At 42.2% G+C, this 26034-nt stretch overlaps 1 protein-coding gene across 1 annotated transcript in view; it reads right to left on the bottom strand.

Moving 5' to 3' along the window:
- Positions 1-5775: 5775 nt before the first annotated feature.
- The window catches only part of WWC3 (WWC family member 3), a 189068-nt gene continuing 168809 nt past the window's right edge, over positions 5776-26034 (bottom strand). The window contains exons 18-23 of the mRNA XM_069761595.1: positions 23644-23806; positions 20645-20809; positions 18461-18553; positions 17856-18086; positions 16959-17086; positions 5776-6506 (exon numbers count right to left, since the gene is read on the bottom strand). Coding sequence (XP_069617696.1) covers positions 6440-6506; positions 16959-17086; positions 17856-18086; positions 18461-18553; positions 20645-20809; positions 23644-23806 — 847 coding nt within the window. The 3' untranslated portion in view covers positions 5776-6439. The remainder of the gene's footprint in view (positions 6507-16958; positions 17087-17855; positions 18087-18460; positions 18554-20644; positions 20810-23643; positions 23807-26034) is intronic.

Raw genomic sequence — 26034 nt, 5'->3', positions numbered from 1 at the left:
ACACAATGTAAGTAAATTATGCTTTACCAGACCCAGCCAGTTACTTCCATTCCTTTCCACTGCACATTTGCTACAAAGAGGTGTACTCGAGAGCAGAGGCATAATGACCGTGGTTGCAGAGGTCATGATCAGGCCCATGCGGGTGGGGGGCCCACTGACACCAAACTTCAACTGGTTGTGTGTCCTCAGACGCCGTTCAAGCAATAAAGTCCACTTTTTTCTATTTTTTTGTGCTGCTTTTCTTATTTTGTTCATATATATCCCTTATCCTGGGCTCCACCTTGGTATATATATATATATATATATATATATATACTAGCTATTGAACCCGTTCTACACCCGGGTGGCGAGCATTTATATTGGTATATGGTCTCCATCCTGGTATGTGCTGCTCCATCCTGCGTCCCCATCCTGTCATGTGCTGCAACCATCCTGCGTCCCCATCCTGTCATGTGCTGCACCCATCCTGCGTCCCCATCCTGTCATGTGCTGCTCCATCCTGCGTCCCCATCCTGTCATGTGCTGCACCCATCCTGCGTCCCCATCCTGGTATGTGCTGCACCCATCCTGCGTCCCAATCCTGTCATGTGCTGCACCCATCCTGCGTCCCCATCCTGTCATGTGCTGCACCCATCCTGCGTCCCCATCCTGGTATGTGCTGCACCCATCCTGCGTCCCCATCCTGGTATGTGCTGCACCCATCCTGCGTCCCCATCCTGGTATGTGCTGCAACCATCCTGCGTCCCCATCCTGGTATGTGTTGCACCCATCCTGCGTCCCCATCCTGGTATGTGCTGCAACCATCCTGCATCCCCATCCTGCGTCCCCATCCTGGTATGTGCTGCAACCATCCTGCGTCTCCATCCAGCATCCCCATCCTGGTATGTGCTGCAACCATCCTGCGTCTCCATCCAGCGTCCCCATCCTGGTATGTGCTGCAACCATCCTGCGTCCCCATCCTGGTATGTGCTGCAACCATCCTGCGTCCCCATCCTGGTATGTGCTGCACCCATCCTGCTTCCCCATCCTGTCATGTGCTGCACCCATCCGGGGGCCTGAGCAGGCGGGGACACCGGCGCGCTGTGGGGGTCAGGTGCCGGTATCGCCGCCAGCTCAGGCCCCCCAGCACTTACTATACTCACCTGTCTGTCCCGTTCCAGCGCTGCGCGCCGCCATCTTCCCGGTCTCCTGGCTGTGACTGTTCAGTCAGAGGGCGGCGCCGGCGCGCATTAAGCGCGTCATCGCGCCCTCTGAACTGAAGGTCACAGGCCGAAGACCGGGAAGATGGCGGCGCTCAGCGGTGGAACGCAGGACAGGTGAATATGGCCAATGCTCACCCTCCTGGCGGTCCCTGCTTCTCTGTTGGAGATCGCGGTGTGCGTTCAGTGTGAACGCATACCGCGATCTCCCGGGAGCGTCACTCTGTGAGGCCCTATAAAGGCTTCGGACAGAGTGACGCTCCCAGCGTTATATTATATATATATATATATATATATATATATATATATATATACACACACACAGTACAGACCAAAAGTTTGGACACACCTCATTTAAAGGTTTTTCTGTATTTTCATGACTATGAAAATTGTACATTCACACTGAAGGCATCAAAACTATGGAATTATACACTTAACAAAAAAGTGTGAAACAACTGAAATTATGTCTTATATTCTAGGTTCTTCAAAGTAGCCACCTTTTGCTTTGATGACTGCTTTGCACACTCTTGGCATTCTCTTGATGAGCTTCAAGAGGTAGTCACCGGGAATTGTTTTACAACAATCTTGAAGGAGTTCCCAGAGATGATTAGCACTTGTTGGCCCTTTTGCCTTCACTCTGCAGTCCAGCTCATCCCAAACCATCTTGATTGGGTTCAGGTCTGGTGACTGTGGAGGCCAAGTCATCTGGCGTAGCACCCCATCACTCTCTTTCTTGGTCAAATAGCCCTTAAACAGCCTGGAGGTGTGTTTGGGTTCATTGTCCTGTTGAAAAATAAATGATGGTCCAACTAAACGCAAACCGGATGGAATAGCATGCCGCTGCAAGATGCTGTGGTAGCCATGCTGGTTCAGTATGCCTTCAATTTTGAATAAATCCCCAACAGTGTCACCAGCAAAGCACCCCCACACCATCACACCTCCTCTTTGCTTCACGGTGGGAACTAGGCATGTAGAGTCCATCTGCTCACCTTTTCTGCGTCACACAAAGACACGGTGGTTGGAACCAAAGATCTCAAATTTGGACTCATCAGACCAAAGTACAGATTTCCACTGGTCTAATGTCCATTTCTTGTGTTCTTTAGCCCAAACAAGTCTCTTCTGCTTATTGCCTGTCCTAGCAGCTATTTTACCATGAAGGCCTGCTGCACAAAGTCTCCTCTTAACATTTGTTGTAGAGATGTGTCTGCTGCTAGAACTCTGTGTGGCATTGACCTGGTCTCTAATCTGAGCTGCTGTTAACCTGCGATTTCTGAGGCTGGTGACTCAGATAAACTTATCCTCAGAAGCAGAGGTGACTCTAGGTCTTCCTTTCCTGTCCTCATGTGAGCCAGTTTCTTTGTAGTGCTTGATAGTTTTTGCAACTGCACTTGGGGACACTTTTAAAGTTTTCCCAATTTTTTGGACTGACTGACCTTCATTTCTTAAAGTAATGATGGCCACTCGTTTTTCTTTACTTACCTGTTTTTTTCTTGCCATAATACAAAGTCTAACATTCTATTCAGTAGGACTTACAGCTGTGTATCCACCAGACTTCTGCTCAACACAACTGATGGTCCCAATCCCATTTATGAGACAAGAAATCCCACTTATTAAACCTGACAGGGCATACCTGTGAAGTGAAAACCATTTCCGGTGACTACGTCTTGAAGTTCATCAAGAGAATGCCAAGAGTGTGCAAAGCAGTCATCAAAGCAAAAGGTGGCTACTTTGAAGAACCTATAAGACATATTTTCAGTTGTTTCACACTTTTTTGTTAAGTATATAATTCCACATGTGTTAATTCATAGCTTTGATGCATTCAGTGTGAATGTACAATTTTCATAGTCATGAAAATACAGAAAAATCTTTAAATGAGAAGGTGTGTCCAAACTTTTGGTCTGTACTAATATATATATATATATATATATATATATATATATATATATATATATATATATATATATATACACGGGTTGACACTGTTGTACCCTCGGACTGCAGGGCAGCTTGAACTTGTTTGGATGTTAGTCGAGGTTCTTTATCCAACATCCGCACAATCTTGCGTTGAAATCTCTTGTCAATTTTTCTTTTCCGTCCACATCTAGGCAGGTTAGCCACAGTGCCATGGGCTTTAAACTTCTTGATGACACTGCGCACGGTAGACACAGGAGCATTCAGGTCTTTGGAGATGGACTTGTAGCCTTGAGATTGCTCATGCTTCCTCACAATTTGGTTTCTCAAGTCCTCAGACAGTTCCTTGGTCTTTTTTCTTTTCTCCATGCTCAATGTGGTACACACAAGGACACAGGTTGAGTCAACTTTAATCCATGTCAACTGGCTGCAAGTGTGATTTAGTTATTGCCAACACCTATTAGGTGCCACAGGTAAGTTACAGGTGCTGTTAATTACACAAATTAGAGAAGCATCACGATTTTTCGAACAGTGTCAATACTTTTGTCCACCCCCTTTTTTATGTTTGGTGTGGAATTATATCCAATTTGGCTTTAGGACAATTCCTTTCGTGTTTTTTCATTTAAGACAAATTAATTAAATGACGATAATAATACCAAATAATTTGTGTTTGCAATCATTTTCAGGAAGAAAATGAGTATTATCTGACAGAATTGCAGGGGTGTCAATGGAGGTCATATATACCAGGATCGGGCAGAAGATAAGGAACGGTGGCTCAGTAGTTAGCATTGCAGCTCTGGGGTCCTGGGTTCAAATCACACTAAGGAAAATAAGTGCAAGGAGTTTGTATGTTCTCCCCGTGTTTGCGTGGGTTTCCTCCGGGTTCTCCGATTTCCTCCCACATTCCAAAGACATACCGATAGGGAATGTAGATTGTGAGCCCCAAGGGGGACAGAGCCGATAATGTATGTAAAGTGCTGTGGTATTAATAGCACTATATGACTAAAATAAATAAATATATACCAGGACAGGGCCGAGGATAAGGGACATATACACCAGGATGGGGGGGGGGGGGATATATATAGTGGGTACAGAAAATATTCAGACTCCTTTAAATGTTTCACACTAATTTTCATTTTGCAGCCATTTGGTAAATTCAAAAGAGTTCTTTTTTTCATCAATGTACTATCTGCACCCCATATTGACTGAAACAAACAGAAGTGTAGACATTTTTGCAAATTTTTAAAAAAAGAAAAAATGAAATATCACATGGTCATAAGTATTCAGACCCTTTGCTCAGACACTCATATTTAAGTCACATGCTGTCCATTTCATGGTGATCCTCCTTGAGATGGTTCTACTCCTTCATGGAGTCCAGCTGTGCTTAATTAAACTGATAAGACTTGATTTGGAAAGGAACACACCTGACCTCACAGCTCACATTGCATGTTGGACCAAATGAAAATCATGAGGTCATCATAACTGGCCAAAGAGCTCAGAAACAGAATTGTAGCAAGGCACAGATCTGGCCAAGGTTACAAAAGAATTTCTGCAGTACTCATGGTTCCTAAGAGTTCAGTGGCCTCCATAATCCTTAAATGGAAGATGTTTGGTGTGTTTTTTAACCATTTCATACAATTGGATTAATAATGGATAGGTGTCATAATTGACGCCTCTCCATTATTAATCTGGCTTAATGTCACCTTACAATAGCAAGGTGACATTAACCCTTCATTACCCCATATCCCACCGCTACACGGGAATGGGAAGAGAGTAGCCAAGTGCCAGAATAGGTGCATCTTACAGATGTGCCTTTTCTGGGGTGGCTGGGGGCAGATGTTTTTAGCCAGGGGGGAGGGCCAATAACCGTGGTCCTTCTCCAGGCTATTAATATCTGCCCTCAGTCACTGGCTTTACCATTCTGGCGGAGAAAATTGCGCGGGAGCCCACGCCAATTTTTTCCGCGATTTAACCCTTAAATATAATAGCTAGAGCACCCAAATTTTGCACATACACACTACTAACATTAGTAGTGTGCAATATGCAAAAAAAAAATATGACATGGTTTACTGTATGTAAACCATGTATCATATCATGTCGGGTTTAGGAAGGAGAAATGAAAAGCCGGCCTTTGAATTACCGGCTTTTCTGCTATATCGCGCTGAAGTAAATATAAATAAATATGTATATATGTGTCTCAATTACATATATATATATAAAAACGAAACTTGATTTTGGTGCGAAGATCGCCGACCGCATGGCCGATCCCACACTAGTATCGGGTCGGGTTTCATGAAACCCGACTTTGCCAAAAGTCGGCGACTTTTGAAATTGTCCGATCCGTTTCGCTCAACCCTACTTATGACCATGTCAGATTTTAGTTTTTCTTTATTAATAAATTGGCAAACATTTCTACATTTCTGTTTTTTTTTCAGTTAAGATGGAGTGCTGAGTGTACATTAATGAGAAAAAAAAACGAACTTTTTTTTGAATGTACCAAATGGCTGTAATGAAATAAAGAGAGAAAAATGTAAAGGGGTCTGAATACTTTCCGCACCCACTGTATATACTAGGATGGAACCTAGGACAAGGCTTCATAGTTGTGTGCATATAGTGTATGATATACAGTGTATATATTTTTACTAATACAAAGATAAAAACAAGATTTCTGAAAAATGCAATGCCATTTTTAATCAGTATTAAAAACTTTGCAGTGATAATATTTCAATAGAGAACAGAGATGGTGTAAAAGAATAAGATACACATTATGAAGAATGTAATTAGAAAAAATCTAACAAAAAAGTACTAAAAGGTGATAGTTTGCAAATAGTATTTTCATTTCAGGTAACAGAAAGAAAGCGAGTTCACTGATTCAATTCGGCTGTATGACAAAACACTTGGAAGCATTAATTCAGTCTAAACATCTTAAAAGCAGGTATTTTCCCTCAAGGAAAATAATGACCTATAAATAAATTACAATACAGCGAATTGCCTGAACTTGCCTTATTTCTGATCTCCAGCCTTTTATTAAAGTCACATAAAACAGCATCAACACTGTACACAATTCATCAGAACAGAGTAGTTGATCTATAAAATAGGTTGCCTTCAAGGATGTCAGTGTTACAGCAAGGAAAAACCAAGCCTCGCTGCAGTCGTATTATAAAATATATAATTATAGATATTTATATATGCATATATGCTTCTGTTTTTCTTTATTTTTTTTACAAAATAATGAATAACTTTGAAAACATAATATTAAACTTCACTAGTTTAATAACTTCATGGAGATACAAACAGAAGAGTCGATGCTTCTCGAGCTTGAAAACACATCATACGTCATCGGCTGGAAGAGGAGGTATGTTTATTCTTGGTCTGGTGAAGAATGCGATCTTTTCCCTGTTGATGATACACAAAAATATCATGTAGGAAGACCCTAAAATATGTGTGTCAAAATTCTACAACATATTGTACATAAAATTCTACAACATACATAATGTGTTTCCAACCGCGTAGGCTAGGGATGCAAATTTGCATTCATTTTATTTGAAAGGCATGTGGCAGATTTATAGCAGCAATTTGCATGAGAATTTCCATGCATTTTATATGGCAGAATTTCAAAGAGGTAAGACGTTTCTGCTTACACCATTCATATGCTGCAGAAGAACTATGTGAACGTATGAAAACACCCTAAAGGTCCTAACCCAAAGCCATATTAACCCCTTCACGACCTTGGGATTTTTCGTTTTTCCGTGTTCGTTTTTCACTCCCCTCCTCCTTCCCAGAGCCATAACTTATTTATTTTTCCGTCAATTTTGCCATGTGAGGGCTTGTTTTTTGCGGGACGAGTTGTACTTTTGAATGACATCATTGGTTTTAGCATGTCGTGTACTAGAAAACGGGAAAAAAATTCCAAGTGTGATGAAATTGCAAAAAAAGTGCAATCTCGCACTTGTTTTTTGTTTGGCTTTTTTGCTAGGTTCACCAAATGCTAAAACTAACCTCCCATCATGATTCTCCAGGTCATTATGAGTTCATAGACACCTAACATGTCTAGGTTATTTTTTATCTATGTGGTGAAAAAAATTCCAAACTTTGCTAAAAAAAAAAAAAATTGTGCCATTTTCCGATACTCGTAGCGTCTCCATTTTTCGTGATCTGGGGTCAGTTGAGGGCTTATTTTTTGCATGCCGAGAAGACGTTTTTAATGATAGCATTTTGGCGCAGATACGTTCTTTTGATCGCCCGTTATTGCATTTTAATGCAATGTCGTGGCGACCTAAAAAACGTAATTCTGGCGTTTCAAATTTTTTTCTCGCTACGCTGTTTAGCGATCAGGTTAATGCTTTTTTTTAATTGATAGATCGGGCGATTCTGAGCGCGGCGATACCAAATATGTGTTTGTTTGATTTTTTTGTAATTGTTTTATTTTGATTGGGGCGAAAGGGGGGTGATTTGAACTTTTATATATTTTTTATTTTTTTTATATTTTTAATCACTTTTTTTTTTTTTTTTTTGGCATGCTTCGATAGCCTCCATAGGAGGCTAGAAGCATGCACTACACGATCGCCTCTGCTACATAGAGGTGAAGTACAGATCACCTCTATGTAGCAGAAATGCAGGTGTACTTTGAACGCCGACCACAGGGTGGCGCTCAAAGCAATCGGCCATCAACAACCATAGAGGTCTCAAGGAGACCTCTGGTTGTTATGGCAATGCACCGCTGACCCCCGATCATGAGACGGAGGTCAGCGGGGCGAGCACCGCCGGCCGCGCGGCCGGGAGCGCTAGTTAAATGCTGCTGTCAGCGCCTGACGGCGGCATTTAACTAGTTATTGGGCGCGGGCGGATCGCGAATCCGCTCGCGCTCATCGCACGCACATGTCAGCTGTACAAAACAGCTGACATGTCGCGCCTTTGAGGTGGGGTCACCGCCGGAGCCCACCTCAAAGCAGGGGATCTGCCAGCTGACGTACTATTCTGTCAGCTGGCAGAAAGGGGTTAAAATAGATGATGGAGGATGATATGAGCGCAGCACATAAAGAGAAGATGGCTCTATAAGGAATTGTTACTTAGCATAGTTTTATACAAAGAGTGGAATGGTAGACTCCTGCCAAACTCTACGCCAATACATACAGATACAGTGGCTTGCGAAAGTATTCACCCTCTTGGATTTTTATGTATTTTGTTACATTACACCTGTGTTTAAATATTTTTGTAATCTGATTTGTGTGTGATGCATCAGCTCTAAATAGTCTAAGTGGTGACTTGAGAAATATATAGGCATAAATTAAATTTATGAGAAAAAATTAACTAGAAATTGACATGTGCATATGTATTCACCCCTTTTGTGATAAAACCCCTAAAAATGTGAGATGCAATCAATTTCCTTCATAAGTCACATGCTTAGTGAAAGGTAGTCCACATGTGTGCAATCTAAGTGTCACATGATCTGTCAGTATATACAGTACAGACCAAAAGTTTGGACACACCTTCTCATTTAAAGATTTTTCTGTATTTTCATGACTATGAAAATTGTACATTCACACTGAAGGCATCAAAACTATGAATTAACACATGGGGAATGATATACTTAACAAAAAAGTGTGAAATTGTGTCTTATATTCTAGGTTTTTCAAAGTAGCCACCTTTTGCTTTGATGACTGCTTTGCACACACTTGTCATTCTCATTTTTTTTAATCAGATACATTTTTATTAAAGGGAACCTGTCACCTAAATTTGGCGGGACTGGATTTGGGTCATATGGGCGGAGTTTTCGGGTGTTTGATTCACCCTTTCCTTACCCGCTGGCTGCATGCTGGCTGCAATATTGGATTGAAGTTCATTCTCTGTCCTCCATAGTACACGCCTGCACAAGGCAAGATTGCTTTGCGCAGGCGTGTACTATGGAGGACAGAGAATGAACTTCAATCCAATATTGCAGCCAGCATGCAGCCAGCGGGTAAGGAAAGGGTGAATCAAACACCCGAAAACTCCGCCCATATGACCCAAAACCAGTCCCGCCAAATTCAGGTGACAGAGTCCCTTTAAGGAAAAACAATGATAACAAATGACATCAAGCTATTATTCACAGATAGTCATATTTTTATGAACAAAACTCCCCCCTCCCTTTTCCCCCCCTATCCCCACCCTTCGAGACCCCCTTAATGCCTTCCTCATTTCCCATCCGATATTCCTTCCCCAATCCAAATACAATTGTATAGTATGAACCTCATCTATAACATTATGCATCCTCCCCACAAATCTAATGCCATTCTATCCATGGCTGCCATATCTTTTGAAATACATCGAGTTTATTTCTCTTAGTATAGATACTGTTTTCCAATAAAATTATATGACCCGCCTGCGTAAGAAAGTCTCCTCTAGTCGGAGGCTTCTCCCTGATCCAGAACCGAGCTATCAATTTCCTTGCTATGAATAACAATCTAGCAATCGCCAGTTTAACCATAGATACCACTGCTATTTCTTCCACATAACCTAATATACAGACCAAAGGGTCTCTGGGAATGACACACCTATATACCAATTCAATCCGATTCAATACAACTGTCCAGAAGGCAGACAATCTAGGGCAATGCCACAGCATGTGTAACATGTCTGCCTGTTCCTGCAAACATCGTGAACACTCGGAATCAGACCTCAAACCCATCTTGAACAGTCTATCGGGAGTTCTGTAAGCTCTATGAATCACATATGATTGAGACATCCCCCCAGGTTCACTCATAGAGATCTTGGGCACATATTCTAAAATAGATTCCCATCTATCATCATTTATCTCTCCCAATTCAGCTTCCCATTTCACTCTAGACTTGATGGGATGTTTGGCTAGAAAGGTGAATAATAAATCTCTATACACTTCTGAAATTGCCCCCCTTGTCCCGCTGTTCTACAAAATGGAAGCCAGCGTGATATCAATCTGGATCTCAATAAGTTTTCTCCGACATTGCGACCGATACGCATGCTGAATTCTTTTATAATGATATAAATTTAAATGTGATAACTGGAATTCTGTTTCTAACTCCACGAATGACTTAAGTCTCCCTTGACCCATTAGCTGACCCATCCTTCTAATTCCTGCCTCTCTCCAGGGCCCAAATCCTTCCATTTGATTAAATTCTTGTAAATTTATATTATCCCATATAGGAGAGTATTTGGTAAGGCCCGTGACACCCCTAATCTGTTTAACTTTTTCCCATACCTTATGAATTAGGGGAAAAGTAGGAAACCGAGAACCCAGTTTTAAAAATTGCCCCCCTTCCAAACGCTCACCCAGATGCCATTTTCAAATCAAATATCTCAAACTACTGGGCGATTGCCCCTTTCCCATCTCCTCCCCCCATCCTCCAATATGCTGGCATTGTGCTGATAAAAAATATACCCAAGGGTTAGGGAGCGCAAAGCCTCCTTCGGCCTCTGCAAAGTTTCTTGTTTAAACCTTGGGCTTCCCCCCCCCCCAAATATTAGTTCGCCAAACAGCGATTTAATTTTACGGAACCTACTCTGCGGAATCCAAATTGGAGAATTATGCAGTACATATAACAGCTGCAGCATCACAATCATCTTCTCCTCCTTCATTCCATAGACAAATCCTTTTATCTCTCATGCCTCCCTTATTTTAACGGCCAAGGGCTCCACAGCTAGGGCAAATAGCAACGGAGACAATGGGCACCCCTGCCTTGTACCCCTATGCAATGAGAAACTATTACATAATTTATTATTTACTCTAATTTTTTGCCATTGGAGAGGAGTACAGCAACCCCACCCAAGATATAAACTTAGGCCCGAACCCAAGGTACAACAAAACCGACCACAAATAATTCCATTCTACACAATCAAAGGCCTTATGGGCATCCAAAGACACCACCACTGTCTTTCCAGCATTTTCGGCTGGAATTTGCATATTTAAATATAGTCCCTTTAAATGAATTGCTGTAGATTTGTTGGACATAAATCCAGATTGATCTGGGTGGATTACTTTATCAATCACATGGGTTAGTCTGTTGGCCAAGGCCTTCGCCAAAATCTTTATATCCGCCGTAAGGAGTGAAATTGGTCTGTAGGACTCCGGATTCAACGGATCCAGCTTTAGGAATGACCACAACAATGGCCTCTCTCATAGATGTAGGTAGTATTCCCCTCTCCAACGACTCGTTAAATACCTTCTCCAATTTAGTTATTATTTCTACATTAAAAATTTTATACACCTCTGCCGGAATGCCGTCCGCCCCGGGGCCTTATTACCCGCCATGTCCGCCAGTGCTACCCTCAGTTCCTCCGCTGCCATCGGCCTATCCATCCATTCTCTATTTTCATCACCTAGTCTAGGAAGCTTAATAGCACTCATATACCTGTTCATCTCCTCTTGACCTTTATGTATCTTAGAGGAGTATAGTTCACTATAAAATTGTTTAAATACATCCAAAATTTGACCCCCTTGTGTAACCACATTACCTTCCTTTGTTTTAAGTGTGTATACATGCGAGGATTCCCGTTGTGCCGAAGCTACCACTGAGAGCAAATGTCCCACTTTTTCACCTTCTGCACAGAATGCCTCATTCTGAAATGCCCGCAATCTCTCTGCCTTACGGATGTGAAGTTTATTAACCTCCGACTGGGCCACTCTCATGCGGGTCTGCATAGCTTTTAAACACAGCGCACCCAATGCCTCCTCCGCTGCCCTTAATTCCTCCATCACTGCTTTATCTAGTTTTTGAGACCTAGTCTTATATCGAGATACTTCTCTGAATAAAATCCCTCTCAAAAACGCCTTCATAGTATCCTAAACTATATGACCCTCTGCACTACCTTCGTTTATCCTAAAGAAATCACCGAGTTCCTCTCCTATCTTTCCCATATCCAGCAACCGTAACCAAAAGGGGTGAATTTTCCATCCCATACCTGCCAACCACCGCTGTTCTCACAATTGTAGAGATACCATCAGAGGACAATGATCCGATAGAACTCTGGGCAAATATTCCACTTCCTGTACCAAGTTATCCATCCCTTCATTTCCCAAAGCCACATCAATGCGAGACAAGGAACAATACGTCGCCGAGTAGCACGAGTAAGTGTAGTTCTCCATATTTCGAACTCTCCACAAGTCTATCCATCCAATTTCCCTCATGTAGTTTCCAAAAGGTGTTAGATTCCCTTCCTCTCTGTATGTTTGCCCCTATCCCAATGATCATTTGCAATATTATTCACGTCTCCTACTACAAGCAACGGGACCCCAGTCCATTTCCCCGATATGTCCAGAATTTCCTGTATCTTTTTTCCCGAAAACGGTGGAGGGATATATAAAGACACTATACATAATAGTCTACTGAATATCTTACATACAATAAACACGTATTGCCCGTATTTGTCTATTATAACCTCCACTTCTTCATATGGAGTAGAAGTGTGGATTAATACCGACACTCCCCTAGCATAGGCTGAGTAGGTCGAGTGATAAGCGTTCCTCACCAATCTTTTTTGTAACATAGCTACTTTGTCTTCTACCAGGTGTGTTTCTTGAAGGCAAATCACTGAGGGCCTCAGCTTCAACAGATATTGTAGAATTGCGGCCCGCTTTGAGACATTGGCGAGACCCCTAATGTTCCAGCTTAGAATTTTAATTCTACCCCCCAATATATCACAATACCAAACGTTTGACTCATTAAAAAAGAGGTCTCAGTCCCCCCCCCTTGCCCTCCCCCCCGCCTCCCCACCTTCCCGCCTCTACCCCCCGTCCCAACCTTCCAACTGAAATAACTCTCATCATTCCCTTCGATCCCCCTCCCGAAAAACTGTTTTTCTCCCACAACTTTTAAGCTGATAAGAATTCACTCTCCCTTTCTATTTGAGATCTAGGAGGGCGTTTTTACAGCCTAACAATACAAGCTAAATACTCCAACTACTCTCCCGTCCACATTTATCAAACTGCAATGTCTGTTGCGCCGCGGAACACAACCCACATATACCAACATAGCATTATGTCACCTCAGAGATGACCATTAACTTATCAAATTCAAACTGAATAACAGGTAATCACTGTTTCAACATCACTCAGAGTCTGCTTCAACGGGACCGCTCTGATATTTTTGGTGTTAGAATCCAGCCAGTGTATCGCCTCCTCTGGATTCTGAAAAAAGTGCACACGATCCAAGGCAGCGACCCTCAGCTTAGCTGGGTAAATCATTGAATAGCGCAAATCCATGTCCCGTAGTTGCCTTTTGACTTCTCCAAACATCATTCGGAGCTTTTGGACGGCTGCAGAATAATCTGGGTAGATAGAGATGCGATTGCCGTTTATGGTTAGATTCGCACAGTTCCTGGCTTTCCTCAGCAGGGTATCCCGGTCCCGATAATTCAGAACTTTAGCCAAGATGACTCTTGGGGCTGATCCTGGGGGCAGGGGTCTAGTGGGCACACGATGTGCCCTTTCAACGGAAAACATTTTAGTGAGACCATCCCCTCCTACAGTGTTTTTCAGCCATGACTCAATGTACTCAGTGGAGTTATTTCCTTCCCCTTTTTCTGGCACCCCCACAATCCTCAGGTTGCTCCTGCGGGAGCGGTTCTCAAGATCATCGGTTTTAAATTCCAGTTCAGCTATACGCTGCACATACTATTTTTCCCTTTTTAACAGATCATTAACCGGGTCTTCAGCGCTCCCCACATGTTCTTCCACCACCTCCACTCTCTGTTCAACTTTGCACACTGCAGCATTAATAGCACCAATCTCTTCCTTTAATTCATCCACACGACTGTTCAGAGCTGCAAGGGCAGACTTGTTGTACATTACCACAGAGAATATACTGTATCTTTGAGCGTCGGCTCTGCTATGTCTAGTGTGTCCGGCTGTTCAAGCTGGTCAGCACGTGCAGCCACACCAGGGGATCTCTGTTCCTCCCCACTGCTCTGCAACTGCCCCCTCCTTCTTGTTGTTCCCCAGGGACATATGTTGTTTCAGGTCTCTCACCTTCAGCCGCTGACCGCTCATTGGCAGCTTCCTCTGACCTCGCAAAGCGTTCCAGCCGAGCGATCACCTCCATCTTCCTTTGATATGCCGCGCACGCCCTTGCCGCCTCCTCTGCAGTCTCGGCGCCATCTTGGGTCTGAGAGCTTGCAGATGCTGCCGGCTCCTTCTGTCTCCTGCGCGTCATCATCTTGCAGGACTCCTCTCCGCCCGACCGCACGCCGCTCACTGCTGCTCCCCGGATCCCTGCACACTCCTTAGTGTGATTTCAGCGTTCGGCGGCGCCTCAGGTACCAATATTTAGGGAGATTGTGGCAGGAGCGCCACCGAACGTCCTCTCACATCCTGTGCTAGGCCACGCCCCCTCTTGGCATTCTGTTGATGAGTTTCAAGAGGTAGTCATCGGGAATGGTTTTCACTTCACAGATGTGCCCTGTCAGGTTTAATAAGTGGGATTTCTTGCCTTATAAATGGTGTCGGGACAATCAGTTGTGTTGTGCAGAAGTCTGGTGGATACACAGCTGATAGTCCTACTGAATAGACTGTTAGAATTTGTATTACGGCAAGAAAAAAGCAGCTAAGTAAAGAAAAACGAGTGGCCATCATTACTTTAAGAAATGAAGATCAGTCAGTCCGAAAAATTGGGAAAATTTTGAAAGTGTCCCCAAGTGTAGTGGCAAAAACCATCAAGTGCTACAAAGAAACTGGCTCACATGAGGACCGCCCCAGGAAAGGAAGACCAAGGGTCACCTCTGCTTCTGAGGATAAGTTTATCCGAGTCACCAGCCTCAGAAATTGCAGGTTAACAGCAGCTCAGATTAGAGACCAGGTCAATGCCACATAGAGTTCTAGCGGCAGACACATCTCTATAACAACTGTTAAGAGGAGACTTTGTGCAGCAGGCCTTCATGGTAAAATAGCTGCTAGGAAACCACTGCTAAGGACAGGCAGCAAGCAGAAGAGACTTGTTTGGCTAAAGAACGCAAGGAATGGACAGTAGATCAGTGGAAATTTGTGCTTTGGTCTGATGAGTCCAAATTTGAGATCTTTGGTTTCAACCACCGTGTCTTTGTGCGACGCGGAAAAGGTGAAAGGATGGACTCTACATGCCTGGTTCCCACCGTGAAGCATGGAGGAGGAGGTGAGATGGTGTGGAGGTGCTTTTCTGGTGACACTGTTGGGGAATTTATTCAAAATTGAAGGCATACTGAACCAGCATGGCTACCACAGCATCTTGCAGTGGCATGCTATTCCATCCGGTTTGCGTTTAGTTGGACCATCATTTATATTTCAACAGGACAATGACCCCAAACACACCTCCAGGCTGTGTAAGGGCTATTTGACCAAGAAGGAGAGTGATGGGGTGCTACGCCAGATGACCTGGCCTCCACAGTCACCAGACCTGAACCCAATCGAGATGATTTGGGGTGAGCTGGACCACAGAGTGAAGGCAAAAGGGCCAACAGGTGCTAAGCATCTCTGGGAACTCCTTCAAGATTGTATAGTATATAATTCCACATGTGTTAATTCATAGTTTCGATGCCTTCAGTGTGAACACCACTAACCAAACAACAAGAAGACAAAAGAGATCTCCAAACAAGTCAGGGACAAAGTTGTTGAGAAGTACAAGTCAGGGTTGGGTTATAAAAACATATCCCAATCTCTGATGATCCCCCGAAGCACCATCAAGTCCACCATCATCAAATAGAAAGGACATGGTACCACAACAAACCTGCCAAGAGAGGGCCGTCCAAAAAAAAAACCTCTCAGCCTGGGCAAGGAGGGCATTAATCAAAGAGGCAGCACATAGGCCAAAAGTAACCCTGAAGCAGCTGCTGAGTTCCAAGGTAGAGACTGGAGTATCTGTCCATACGACCGCAATAAGCTGTACCCTGTGTAGAGGTGCCCTTTATGGAAGAGGGGGCAGAAGAAATTATTTACTTACACACAAAAAATGTAAGGCTCGTTTTCAGTTTGCAAAAAGACATGTGGGAGACTCCCAAAATGTATGGAGGAAGGTGCTGTGATCAGTTGAGACTAAAATTTAACTTTTTGGCTACCAAGGTAAACGCTTTATCTATAGCGACAAACCAACACAGCTCATTACCCCAAGAACACTATCCCCAGAGTGAAACGTGGTGGTGGCAGCATCATGCTGTGGGGATGATTTTTGGCAGCAGGGATAGGGAAAATGGTCCAAGACGAGGGGAAGATGGATGGTGCGAAATTCAGGGATATTTTTTTAGTAAAACCTGTTACAGGTTGTCAGTAATTTGAGACTGGGAAGGAGGTACATCTTTCAACAAGACAAAGAACTAAAGCATACTGCTAGAGCAACACTTGAGTGGTTTAATGGAAAACGTGTAAATGCTTTGGAGTGGCCTAGTCAAAGCACAGCCCCCCTGAATCTGTGGTCAGACTTGAAGATTGCTGTTTACCAGAGGAAACTATTTAACTTGAAGGAGCTGGCACAGTTATGCCTTGTGGAATGGGCAAAGATCCAAGTGGCAAAATGCGGAAAGCTCACAGAGACGTATCCAAGCGACTTGCAGCTGTAATTGCCACAAAAGGAGGCTCTACAAAGTACTGACTTTAGGGGGGAGTGAATAGCTATACACACAGAAGTTTACAGTAATTTTGTCCTATTTGTTGTTTGCTTAACAACACAAAGAAAATCAAATGTTCACAGTTGCAGGCATGTTCCTTGCTTGAATTGATGTAAACCCTCAAAAAACAGTGAAATTACATGTTGTGAGGTAGCAAAAAAACTAAAAAAATGCCAAGGAGGTGGGGGGGGGGGATACTTTCGCAAACCGCTGTATAATATGCAATGTGTTTATTTTACTAGATTCTAAACATGATCATCGTACCTGAAGGTCTGCACCTGTAAAGGTTCCTTCTGGTTTCGACCACGTAGCTGGAATACTTCTTTAGAGGCTTTCTTCAGCATTTTCTCTGCTGCTTGTTCTTGGTGCTGCTCAAATTTGGTCTGTCTTGTCTGATTATTGGATGCAAGAATACAAAATTACAAAATTTACTGTAAATAGCAGTAAATCAACAATCTTAAAATCAACCCATGAAAGCTGTAAGGGCTCATTCACACATCAGTTTCTCCAGTATGTGTTTTATCTGTTTTTAACAAATAGAACTTGTACCTATTATGGTCTATGGGCCTGTTCACATGTGTGTTTATTTTTGCTGAATGAGCGTTTTGCACAACACATTTCTGATTTTGATCCAAGTCTTGGATCAGACTCACTAGTACAAGTCTATGGGTCACTAAAAAAAAAAATCAGTCAGCACTCAGATGCCATCCATATTCTGTACATTTTTCTCAGACTATTTGATATGAGAAACTTAAGAAACTTCTAGCAGGTTATTAAGCAAAACTGATGACATGCTGATGAACCACTGAAGGTAAAAATTGACACAGTGACCAAACTCGGATGAAATTAATCAATTTGACTTGGACCATTTTTTGCATACAAGAAAAATCACTGATGTGTGAAAGTTAAGCCAGATGTTCAGAAAAAAACTTAAATAAATGGAGAATGTTCTATGTTTGATGGCAAATAGTTTTGTAGTTGTGCTTAGTATTATGTTTTAAATAACTCCTGTTATTCTATTGATCACATCATCTAAGGTGTTGAATAGATGGTATTCTGGCCATTACAGCAAGAGCAGGTACAGATAAATAATATATTGAAGAATATACTATTGAAACTGATAGCTCATATATGCCAAAGACTCAATTAAATAAGATTTACCTGTCTTTCTGCCTCTAAGAGCAAACTACGGAATCGATCATCTCGCAGAACCCACTGAGGAAGCTCACTCTGGCCTCGATGCTGAACCTCCTCAAGACGTTGCTGAAGCTCTTTAAGAGCATTTATTTCCTCATTTAATTGTCTCTGCTTTGTTCTGGAAGCCTGGAGATCCAGCTCCAGGTCGAGAGATGTCCTTGCCATGATTTCCGCCATGGAAGACTGACAGGCTTGCTGCAGAAGGGAAATAAAAAAAGAATATAGAAATATTACTTAGCAATCACTGCTTTGATCATCCATCCATCCCTACTCTAAAATTAAAGCAGATGCCTGCACACGTTAACATTTGTATCCTTAATTCAGTCCCAACCAACTAAAGATCAGGTATTTGAGTGCTGCTTAAAGGGAACCTGACGGCGGATACCTGCTGCTTGATCCTTGGGCAGCATGTATTAGGCACTGGCTTTATGATTTCAGCCAGGTCTGGCCTATCAGATTAGAAGAGTTCCTACAAGACTTAAGGTTCTATAAATGTAAATCACAATGTGACTGTCACTTAACATTAGAACTTTTAGAAGCATAAAAAAGTGCTGACATTATGCTCATACCTGTTTATAGCGTAATGTTCGCCTTTCCAGTGTATTTCGGATGAAAGGTGATTTTCTTGGTAATGTTGAACTATCGCTGTCACTTCGATATAACTAAATAAAAAAATAAGATCACATTATACCATATTGTGCCCAGTTTTTACAAGATGGTCAGATGAGTGCGGAGAGCAATGCTGTAATTGAATGGACTGATCTGATCTAAGTTTCTTGATGGAACATCTTCATTATCTCAAAGCAAGCAATAAATAGCAAGGTCTTTCACCGGGAAGGAACAACCATGGGAAGGGCAGTATAAAAAAAAAAAGGAAAACCACCTATGCCAAAACATGGTATCCATCCACAGACAGCTGTTTCGGGGTATTTGCCCCTCATCAGTGTGGAGTAGGAAACTGGCTATTAGGAGCAGTGCCTAGTAAAAGGACTATAAACATAAGAATGAATGACCTCGGGGAGATCAAAACATCCAACACCGCGGAGACACCATCATGTGTTTCTCAACGCAGTGATCCAGAACACTGCCCCCATCCCTTATGGGAAATATGCAAATGCATGTAGAAAAGCCACGGAGACACCATCATGTGTTTCTCAACGCAGTGATCCAGAACACTGCCCCCATCCCTTATGGGAAATATGCAAATGCATGTAGAAAAGCCGCGGAGACACCATCACGTGTTTCTCAACGCAAGCAATAAATAGCCAGGTCTTTCACCGGGAAGGAACAACCACGGGAAGGGATGCTGCAAATTTTGACGACGGCTTACGTCTTGGAACAACAAAAGGACTTTGCATTAAAATTCTATATGTTCGAACCTTCTCTCCTCCAACACCATCTGTGAGGGTAATGTCGGGTATCACCAAAATCAGTGAGTTCTCAAATGTATCTGGGAGCCTTAAACTAATTCTGAGATACAAACATGATTATGTCAATGTCAGAGGTGAGCATGAATAGTATGGCAACTCTGTCATTGACCTTGCTACTTTGTGAGTATACAAATATCGGTACATAAAAATGTATGGCACTCGGCAACATCACTTTTTATTGATTTAGGGTAAGTTCACACAGGGCTTTTTTGTTGCTTTTTTTCTGCAGCAAATCTGATCTTCTTGGCAGGAAAGAAGCTGCGTCAAAAACGCAGGTTTAGGTGCGCTTTTGGTGCGTTTTTTGGTGTGTTTTTTTTCTCTTTGTCCATGCTAATGTCCTTGAATTTTCAGGAGCAAAAATGCAGCCAATAATGATACCTGCGTTTTTGCTGCGTTTTTTCAACACCCATTCAAGTCAGTGGGGGAAAAACACTGAAAAAACACAAAAAAAAAACGCTGAAAGAAGTGACATGCTCTATGTCCAAAAAACACAGCAAAGCACATAATACTGATCACACAAAAACCAATGTGTGTGCATAATATTTCTGAAATCTCATAGGTTTTGCTGGTACTGTAAAAAGCAGCTGAAAATTAGCATTAATAAAATGCAGCAAAAATGCCCTGTGTGATCTTACCCTTACTGTCAAAAAATGCCAGGCACAAACCTGAGGAGATATACATAATGTAACAAACAGAAAGTCACAGTATACAGTGATTGTAAGCTACATGAAGAACATATGCAGTGGTAATAATTCATGGTCACCTAGAGAAACACACATAATGTTTCGCATCAAGCTTCGCCAGGGGATAAATACCCCCAAGAGATGCAGCATTACAGGGGATATTTTCCACTACAATCTTCAAGATTCAGCCTCCGATGGAATGTAAAGCCATGGAGTCATATGGGTTTTTTTCCATAAAAGCCTCTATATGTATATGAAATTTGAAGAAAAGGGTTTCATGCACCTCTATGCCTGGTAGATTATGGCTCTGAACAGCTCAGAAGATGGATAGAGCTGCAACATGTAATGTGGATGAGGATTAAACAGAAGAATAAAGGGCAATCCACAGAGTAACAAAGCTCATGCAACTTTCAGCTTCTGTCTTGTATTTCATTAGTGCTTGAGTGATCAGCAGAAGAATATAGACAAGAACGTGAAATGTCCTACAGAATACACAGAAATCCAGGCAGGTAGGAAATGTGTATGCCTAATTCTCATATTATAAAAATTAGAGCAGATTATTCTCAGTATTTATATTAAAATATTTTTTTTACTACATTACATATAATATTACTTTTATTTACTAGTACGTCAAACTTACTCTGCAAACATACTGATTCCGCGCTCCTGGAGAAAAGGTCTGGGAGCGAACAATTGTGCTGCTACGGACAAAAGGAGACCCACGAGACCTGCGGCAGGACCTCTCCTTTTTCAGAATAGTTACATCTTCTGGAAAGACGTCTTCGGTGTTGGTCTCTTTATCTACCTGCAATGAGAAAAATACACTTGAAATCAAATTTCAAGTAAGTTTCATGATGTATAAACTCTACAAGTTTAGATGTGTGAGTGAACCTAGCGGTTAGTATAAAGAACCTGGTCAAAGACACCTTAAGTGGTGTAAATAACCAAGCGTGAAAACATCACATTTTCCATTACCGTTACACCTGAACATTTGTAACCCGTATTTTATAATCTACACTCCCTGACAGAAGGTATGTCGCTTATCCATGTTATGTAAATAAAAGCTTATAACCTGATGTTAAATGTGTGTGTGTGTGTGTGTGTGTGTGTGTGTGTGTGTGTGTGTGTGTGTGTGTGTGTGTGTGTGTAAGAAGAAACCCAGCACCGAAGACCTTCACTTGAACTGCAACTTGAGCTCTGACAACATGCCAAAAATCCACCCTGTGACCAAAGCCTGGATTATCAAAAGGCGGAAGACTAGATCCACTGAAGAGGTGGCTGGCACCTTTAATGTGTATCAGCGTCAAGTACAAAGAATTAAAAAAAATTTGAAGAGACTGGAGATGTGTTTGACAAGCCCAGGTCTGGCAGACCCCGCAAGACAATTGCTCAGGAGGAACGTTTGCTGGTTAGAAAATCCAAACCAAACCCCACTTCCACTGCAGTAGAGCTCCAACAGGCCTGGTCACCTCAAGTCCCTGTGTCAACTAGAACAGTTTGTAGGATTCTGTCTCAAAATGGCCTCCATGGTCGAATCAGTGCCCAGAAGCCAGCACTAAACAAAAGGCAAATAAAAACCGTGTGGCATTTGCAAAGTCTCACAGCCTGCTAAACAGATGGATGCTGGAAAAGTGGCAGAAGGTTGATTTCTCTGATGAATCTTCAGTAGAATTACAACACAGCTGCCGCAAATACTGCAGGAGACCTACTGGAGCCCGTATGGATCCAAAATACACCCAGAAAACAGTTACATTTGGTGGTGGAGAGATCATGGTCTGGGGTTACATTCAGTATGGGAGTGTGCGAAACATTTGCAAGGTGGAAGGTAATATCAATAGCCTAAAATATCAAGAAGTATTAGCTACCTCTTATATTCCAAATCATAAGAGGGGTAAAATTCCGCACCAGGATGGTGTGCCATCTCATACATCCATCTCTACAACAAAGTCCCTCCAGGCAAAAAAGATCTAGGTGCTCAAAGACTGACCAGCCCAGTCACCAGACATGAACATCATTGAGCATGTTTGGGGTAGGATGAAAGAGGAAGCTTGGAAGACAAAACCAAAGTATCTAGATGAATTCTGGGAGGCATGTAAGACTGCATTCTTTACTATCCCTGATGACTTCATTAATAAATTGTATGAATCATTGTTGAACCGCATGGATGCAGTCCTTCAAGCTCATGGAAGTCACACAAAATATTAAATATGACTCTAATAGCACCACAACTTCATTCACCAATGTTATGCAACATATATTTGTATTTTAAGTTAATTATTTGTTTGAATATCACATTATTTTCTGTGGGCGACAAAACTTTTCTCTTGCCAAAATCTGACCATTCTGTGTCCATTAACTTATCAATATTTCTGCATTGATGCCAATTTATTATATTAACCTAAACCACATTTTGGAGGGTTTCAGCTTTCAAAAGAATAATTTATACAACCAATGGATGAATTTAACATCAGGTTATAAGCTTTTATTTACATAACATGGATAAGCGACATAACTTCTGTCTGGGAGTGTATGTTAAATGCCTATTTTATGTTACATACTGTATATTTTAGGTCACATTCAGACATCTGAGATTTTTCACATAGGTAAAAAAAATCAACTGTTATTCATCAGTACTTTGGATCCGATTTTCATCAGTGTTCTGTCAGTTTGTTCCATCAGTTTCATCAGTGATTTTCGCACATGAAATAAATTGCAAAGCTTCTCCTATCGTTACAATGTTAGTCATGGATTGTACACTGTTGCCATCCATGTGCCATTTGTGATTTTCACCCATAGACTTGTATGAATAATTATGATCTGTGACTTGGATAAAAAATGGACGTCTCCATGATTTTTTGCAAACTACTTGGTCCGTAAAGATAACAGTAACATGTGAACAGCCACATAGACTATAATTGATACATGTTCAACCCAGATAGACTCAGGGATGTCAATTATTTTTCCCCCTTTCTCTCCAACACTATACGGTAAGCAGAGTGTGTTACATTGAGCATTGCTGAAATCGCGACTGTCGTTCTATATCTATGGCCATCTTAAAAGGGTTTTCTGGGAATAACTTTCCTTAATCCATCGGTCTGCACTGGGGTAAAATAATAAAAAGGTGTCACTTACCCTCCTCCCAGGGTTCCGCACTGCCTCTTTAGCGGTTGTGTTAATACTACAGCATGCATCGACACTGCAGTCAATCACTGAGCTCAGTGGTTAATGTTGACTACAGCGGCAGAACCGCTGAGCTCAATGATTGACTGCAGCAGTGATGTGCGTTTTAGTCGTGAAATTATCGCTGCAGAGAGTAGACAAAGACAGGGGAAGCATCGGTGATGTCACAACTACAGTGCACATCACTGCTGCAGCCAATGATTGAGCGCAGTGGCTCTGATGTTGGAGACACAAGCCGCTGAGCCCAGTGATTGGCGCAGAGGTGATGTATGCTGTAGTTGTGATATAACAGCTGGAGCCAGTAAGCAATGACTGGAGCAGCAGCGGAGAGGTTGTCGGACTTGGGGAGAGTATCGGACAGATCTTTCTATTTTTTATACCCAGAGGGAGTAAATAAATGTATTCCTACACATCACTAATAAGTGTCATATATTTGTTTTACAAAAAAATGAATTTTACCTTCAAAGGCTCACTGTCGTTCTTCACTGAATCATACAGGGTTACCTGCCCTGTACACATGGGTCCATGTATGGCATCACCACAGATAGTCCCAGAGTAATGAGGACTCAATGGTGTACTGTTACTGTGACATCCACTGTCGACAGAGTCGGCTTGCCAGCTCCTGGTCCAATATATACAGACAATAAAGACCGTTAATATTCATTATTAAGAATTTAATGAACCACTCCAGAGTATCTTTATTTTACCACCAGATAGGGAACATATTATGTGTAGTAAATTACTTACTGGTCGCTTCTGCTGATCCCTGCACCACTATGGTTCTCTTTTGCACCCTGTGACCGGAGATGTGACTAACCGGATTGCTCCAGCGTTGTCTGGGGGCATCAGAAGTCACTTCTCAAGGTAAGTCTACGAGACAAAGAGCATGGCTCTCATAGACTTACGTTAAGAGAGATAGTGACCGTCAGCAGTGACGTCCAGCCAGTCATACCAGCGGTGAGAATATGGAAGAGAGGGACTGGAGTAGTGCTGGAAGCAGAAGGCAACGACCAGTATTTTACTACACACAAAGAACATACATTTTTGAGATCACTCAATTGGTGAAAAAAACAACCTAGAGTGGTACTTTAAGTTATTTAAAAGGAGTAAAAACTAATGTGTAAACAATAAGTAATGATCACTATTGCTCATTCATAAATCTGGGTTATAAATTTATACAAAACTGTCTCTGATCATGAATCAATAGATACCAACACACGTAACAGATTTGGTACAGATTTTCCACAGCATTTACATGTGTTACATACAGACAAAGTTGTGGTTGTCATCCTTTTCATGAAAACCACCAAAAAATTAACAATCTGCAGATTTTAAAATCAATGCAATGTAAAGATGAGTCTCAGCTTCTTCGTGGCACAGTGATGCACTGCGTGCCTAAAATCAATATCATGCAAATGTGACAAACTGAGAAATACAGTGAATAGTGATGAGCGAGCATGCTCGGATAAGGAGCCATCAGAGCATGCTCGTGTGCTAATAGAGTATCTTTGGCAGGCTCAAACAATACGTTCGAGTTGCCGTGTCTGCATGTCTCATGGCTGTTTGACAGCCGCAACATAAGGAGGGATTGTCTGTTTTTGCCACATACTCATCTGTGTTGGCCCAATAGTAAAACATTTAGAGGGGTTGTCCATGATTATAAAGACATGGCTGTTTTCCTATAAAAACAGTGATAAGCATGTCCACAGGCTGTGAATAGCATTTTAGCTCAGTCTTATTTGCTTCTGCGGAGTGGAGCTGCGACGCCAGCTATATCCCATGGACAGATGTGGCGCTATTTCTGGGGAAAGCAGCCATGTTCATTTTAATAATCATTTTTAGACAACCCTGTCAAGGAGGAAAAGTATTCACATCGAAGTCAACTAATAAAAAGAAAAAAAACAAAGGATGATGTAGGGTAGGTTCTGGTGTACTCTATAACAGGGCCATATCTTCCCTGAGGCAGGCCCCCGAGGAAGCAATATCATGCAAAACGCGCATCGGGGCTTCTGTTTGGAGCGCACAGTTTGTGCCTTGTCCCCTGTTTTTTCACTTACGGGTAAGCACTAGCTTTTACACTATTAGTGGCACTTTATTCCCCTATTATTAAGCAGCATGGCCGGATGATTTTATAGATTGACTTTGAATAGGCCAGTATAGGAACCTTCCTTATATGCCCTATAGGGGTGGTGTATCAACTTTATATGTGCTAAGCATTTCGCTATTACCCCGTCTTATTACTATGGGGTCAGTGGCACCTGTGTGGCCTGGCTCTTTTCCCTCTCTATGCCTCACGTTGTGCCTTTTTCAATGTTGTTGTGACATGTACTTAGTACTTATATGCTTTATATGAGGTGTTTGTATTAATAAATATTTTCTTACTATAGATCTAAACATAGCCTCAGTCTTTATGTATCATTGTCAAGTGTGAGTAAGTACTCCTTTGTCTGTGTAGGATCAATTAATGCTTTTGGGAGGTACTCCGTGGTGTCCTTGTATGTGGACATTGTATTTTTTGTAATTCCAAAATGTCAGTAGTTGTTAACTTTAAACTTTGAGCATCTCAGGCAGCAGCTTTCTGGCTTTCTGAGGAAGCTGCCACCTTTCCATGACTCACTAATGCTGGGCAAGAGCTGTGGTGGTTCTGTGCCCCTCATGCCCCATCCGGCAGAAGCAGGCCATAGTTTCCTCTACACATTAGAAGCTAAGCTTCTGGCCGTGCTGAGAATTCGTGACCTGCCCCCACCAGAGACGGACTATAGAGCTGTGTAGATTACGATGTGGCAATGACCAGAAGCATGCCTGTTAGTCCAATTTAGCCGTTACTGACTACGAGCTCTGAGCTCCGGG

The sequence above is a fragment of the Ranitomeya imitator genome, chromosome 3, assembly GCF_032444005.1.
Source record: "Ranitomeya imitator isolate aRanImi1 chromosome 3, aRanImi1.pri, whole genome shotgun sequence".
Lineage (NCBI taxonomy): Eukaryota > Metazoa > Chordata > Amphibia > Anura > Dendrobatidae > Ranitomeya > Ranitomeya imitator.
The sequence above is the reverse complement of the archived record's forward strand: the minus strand, read 5'-3'. Positions and strand labels throughout refer to the sequence as shown.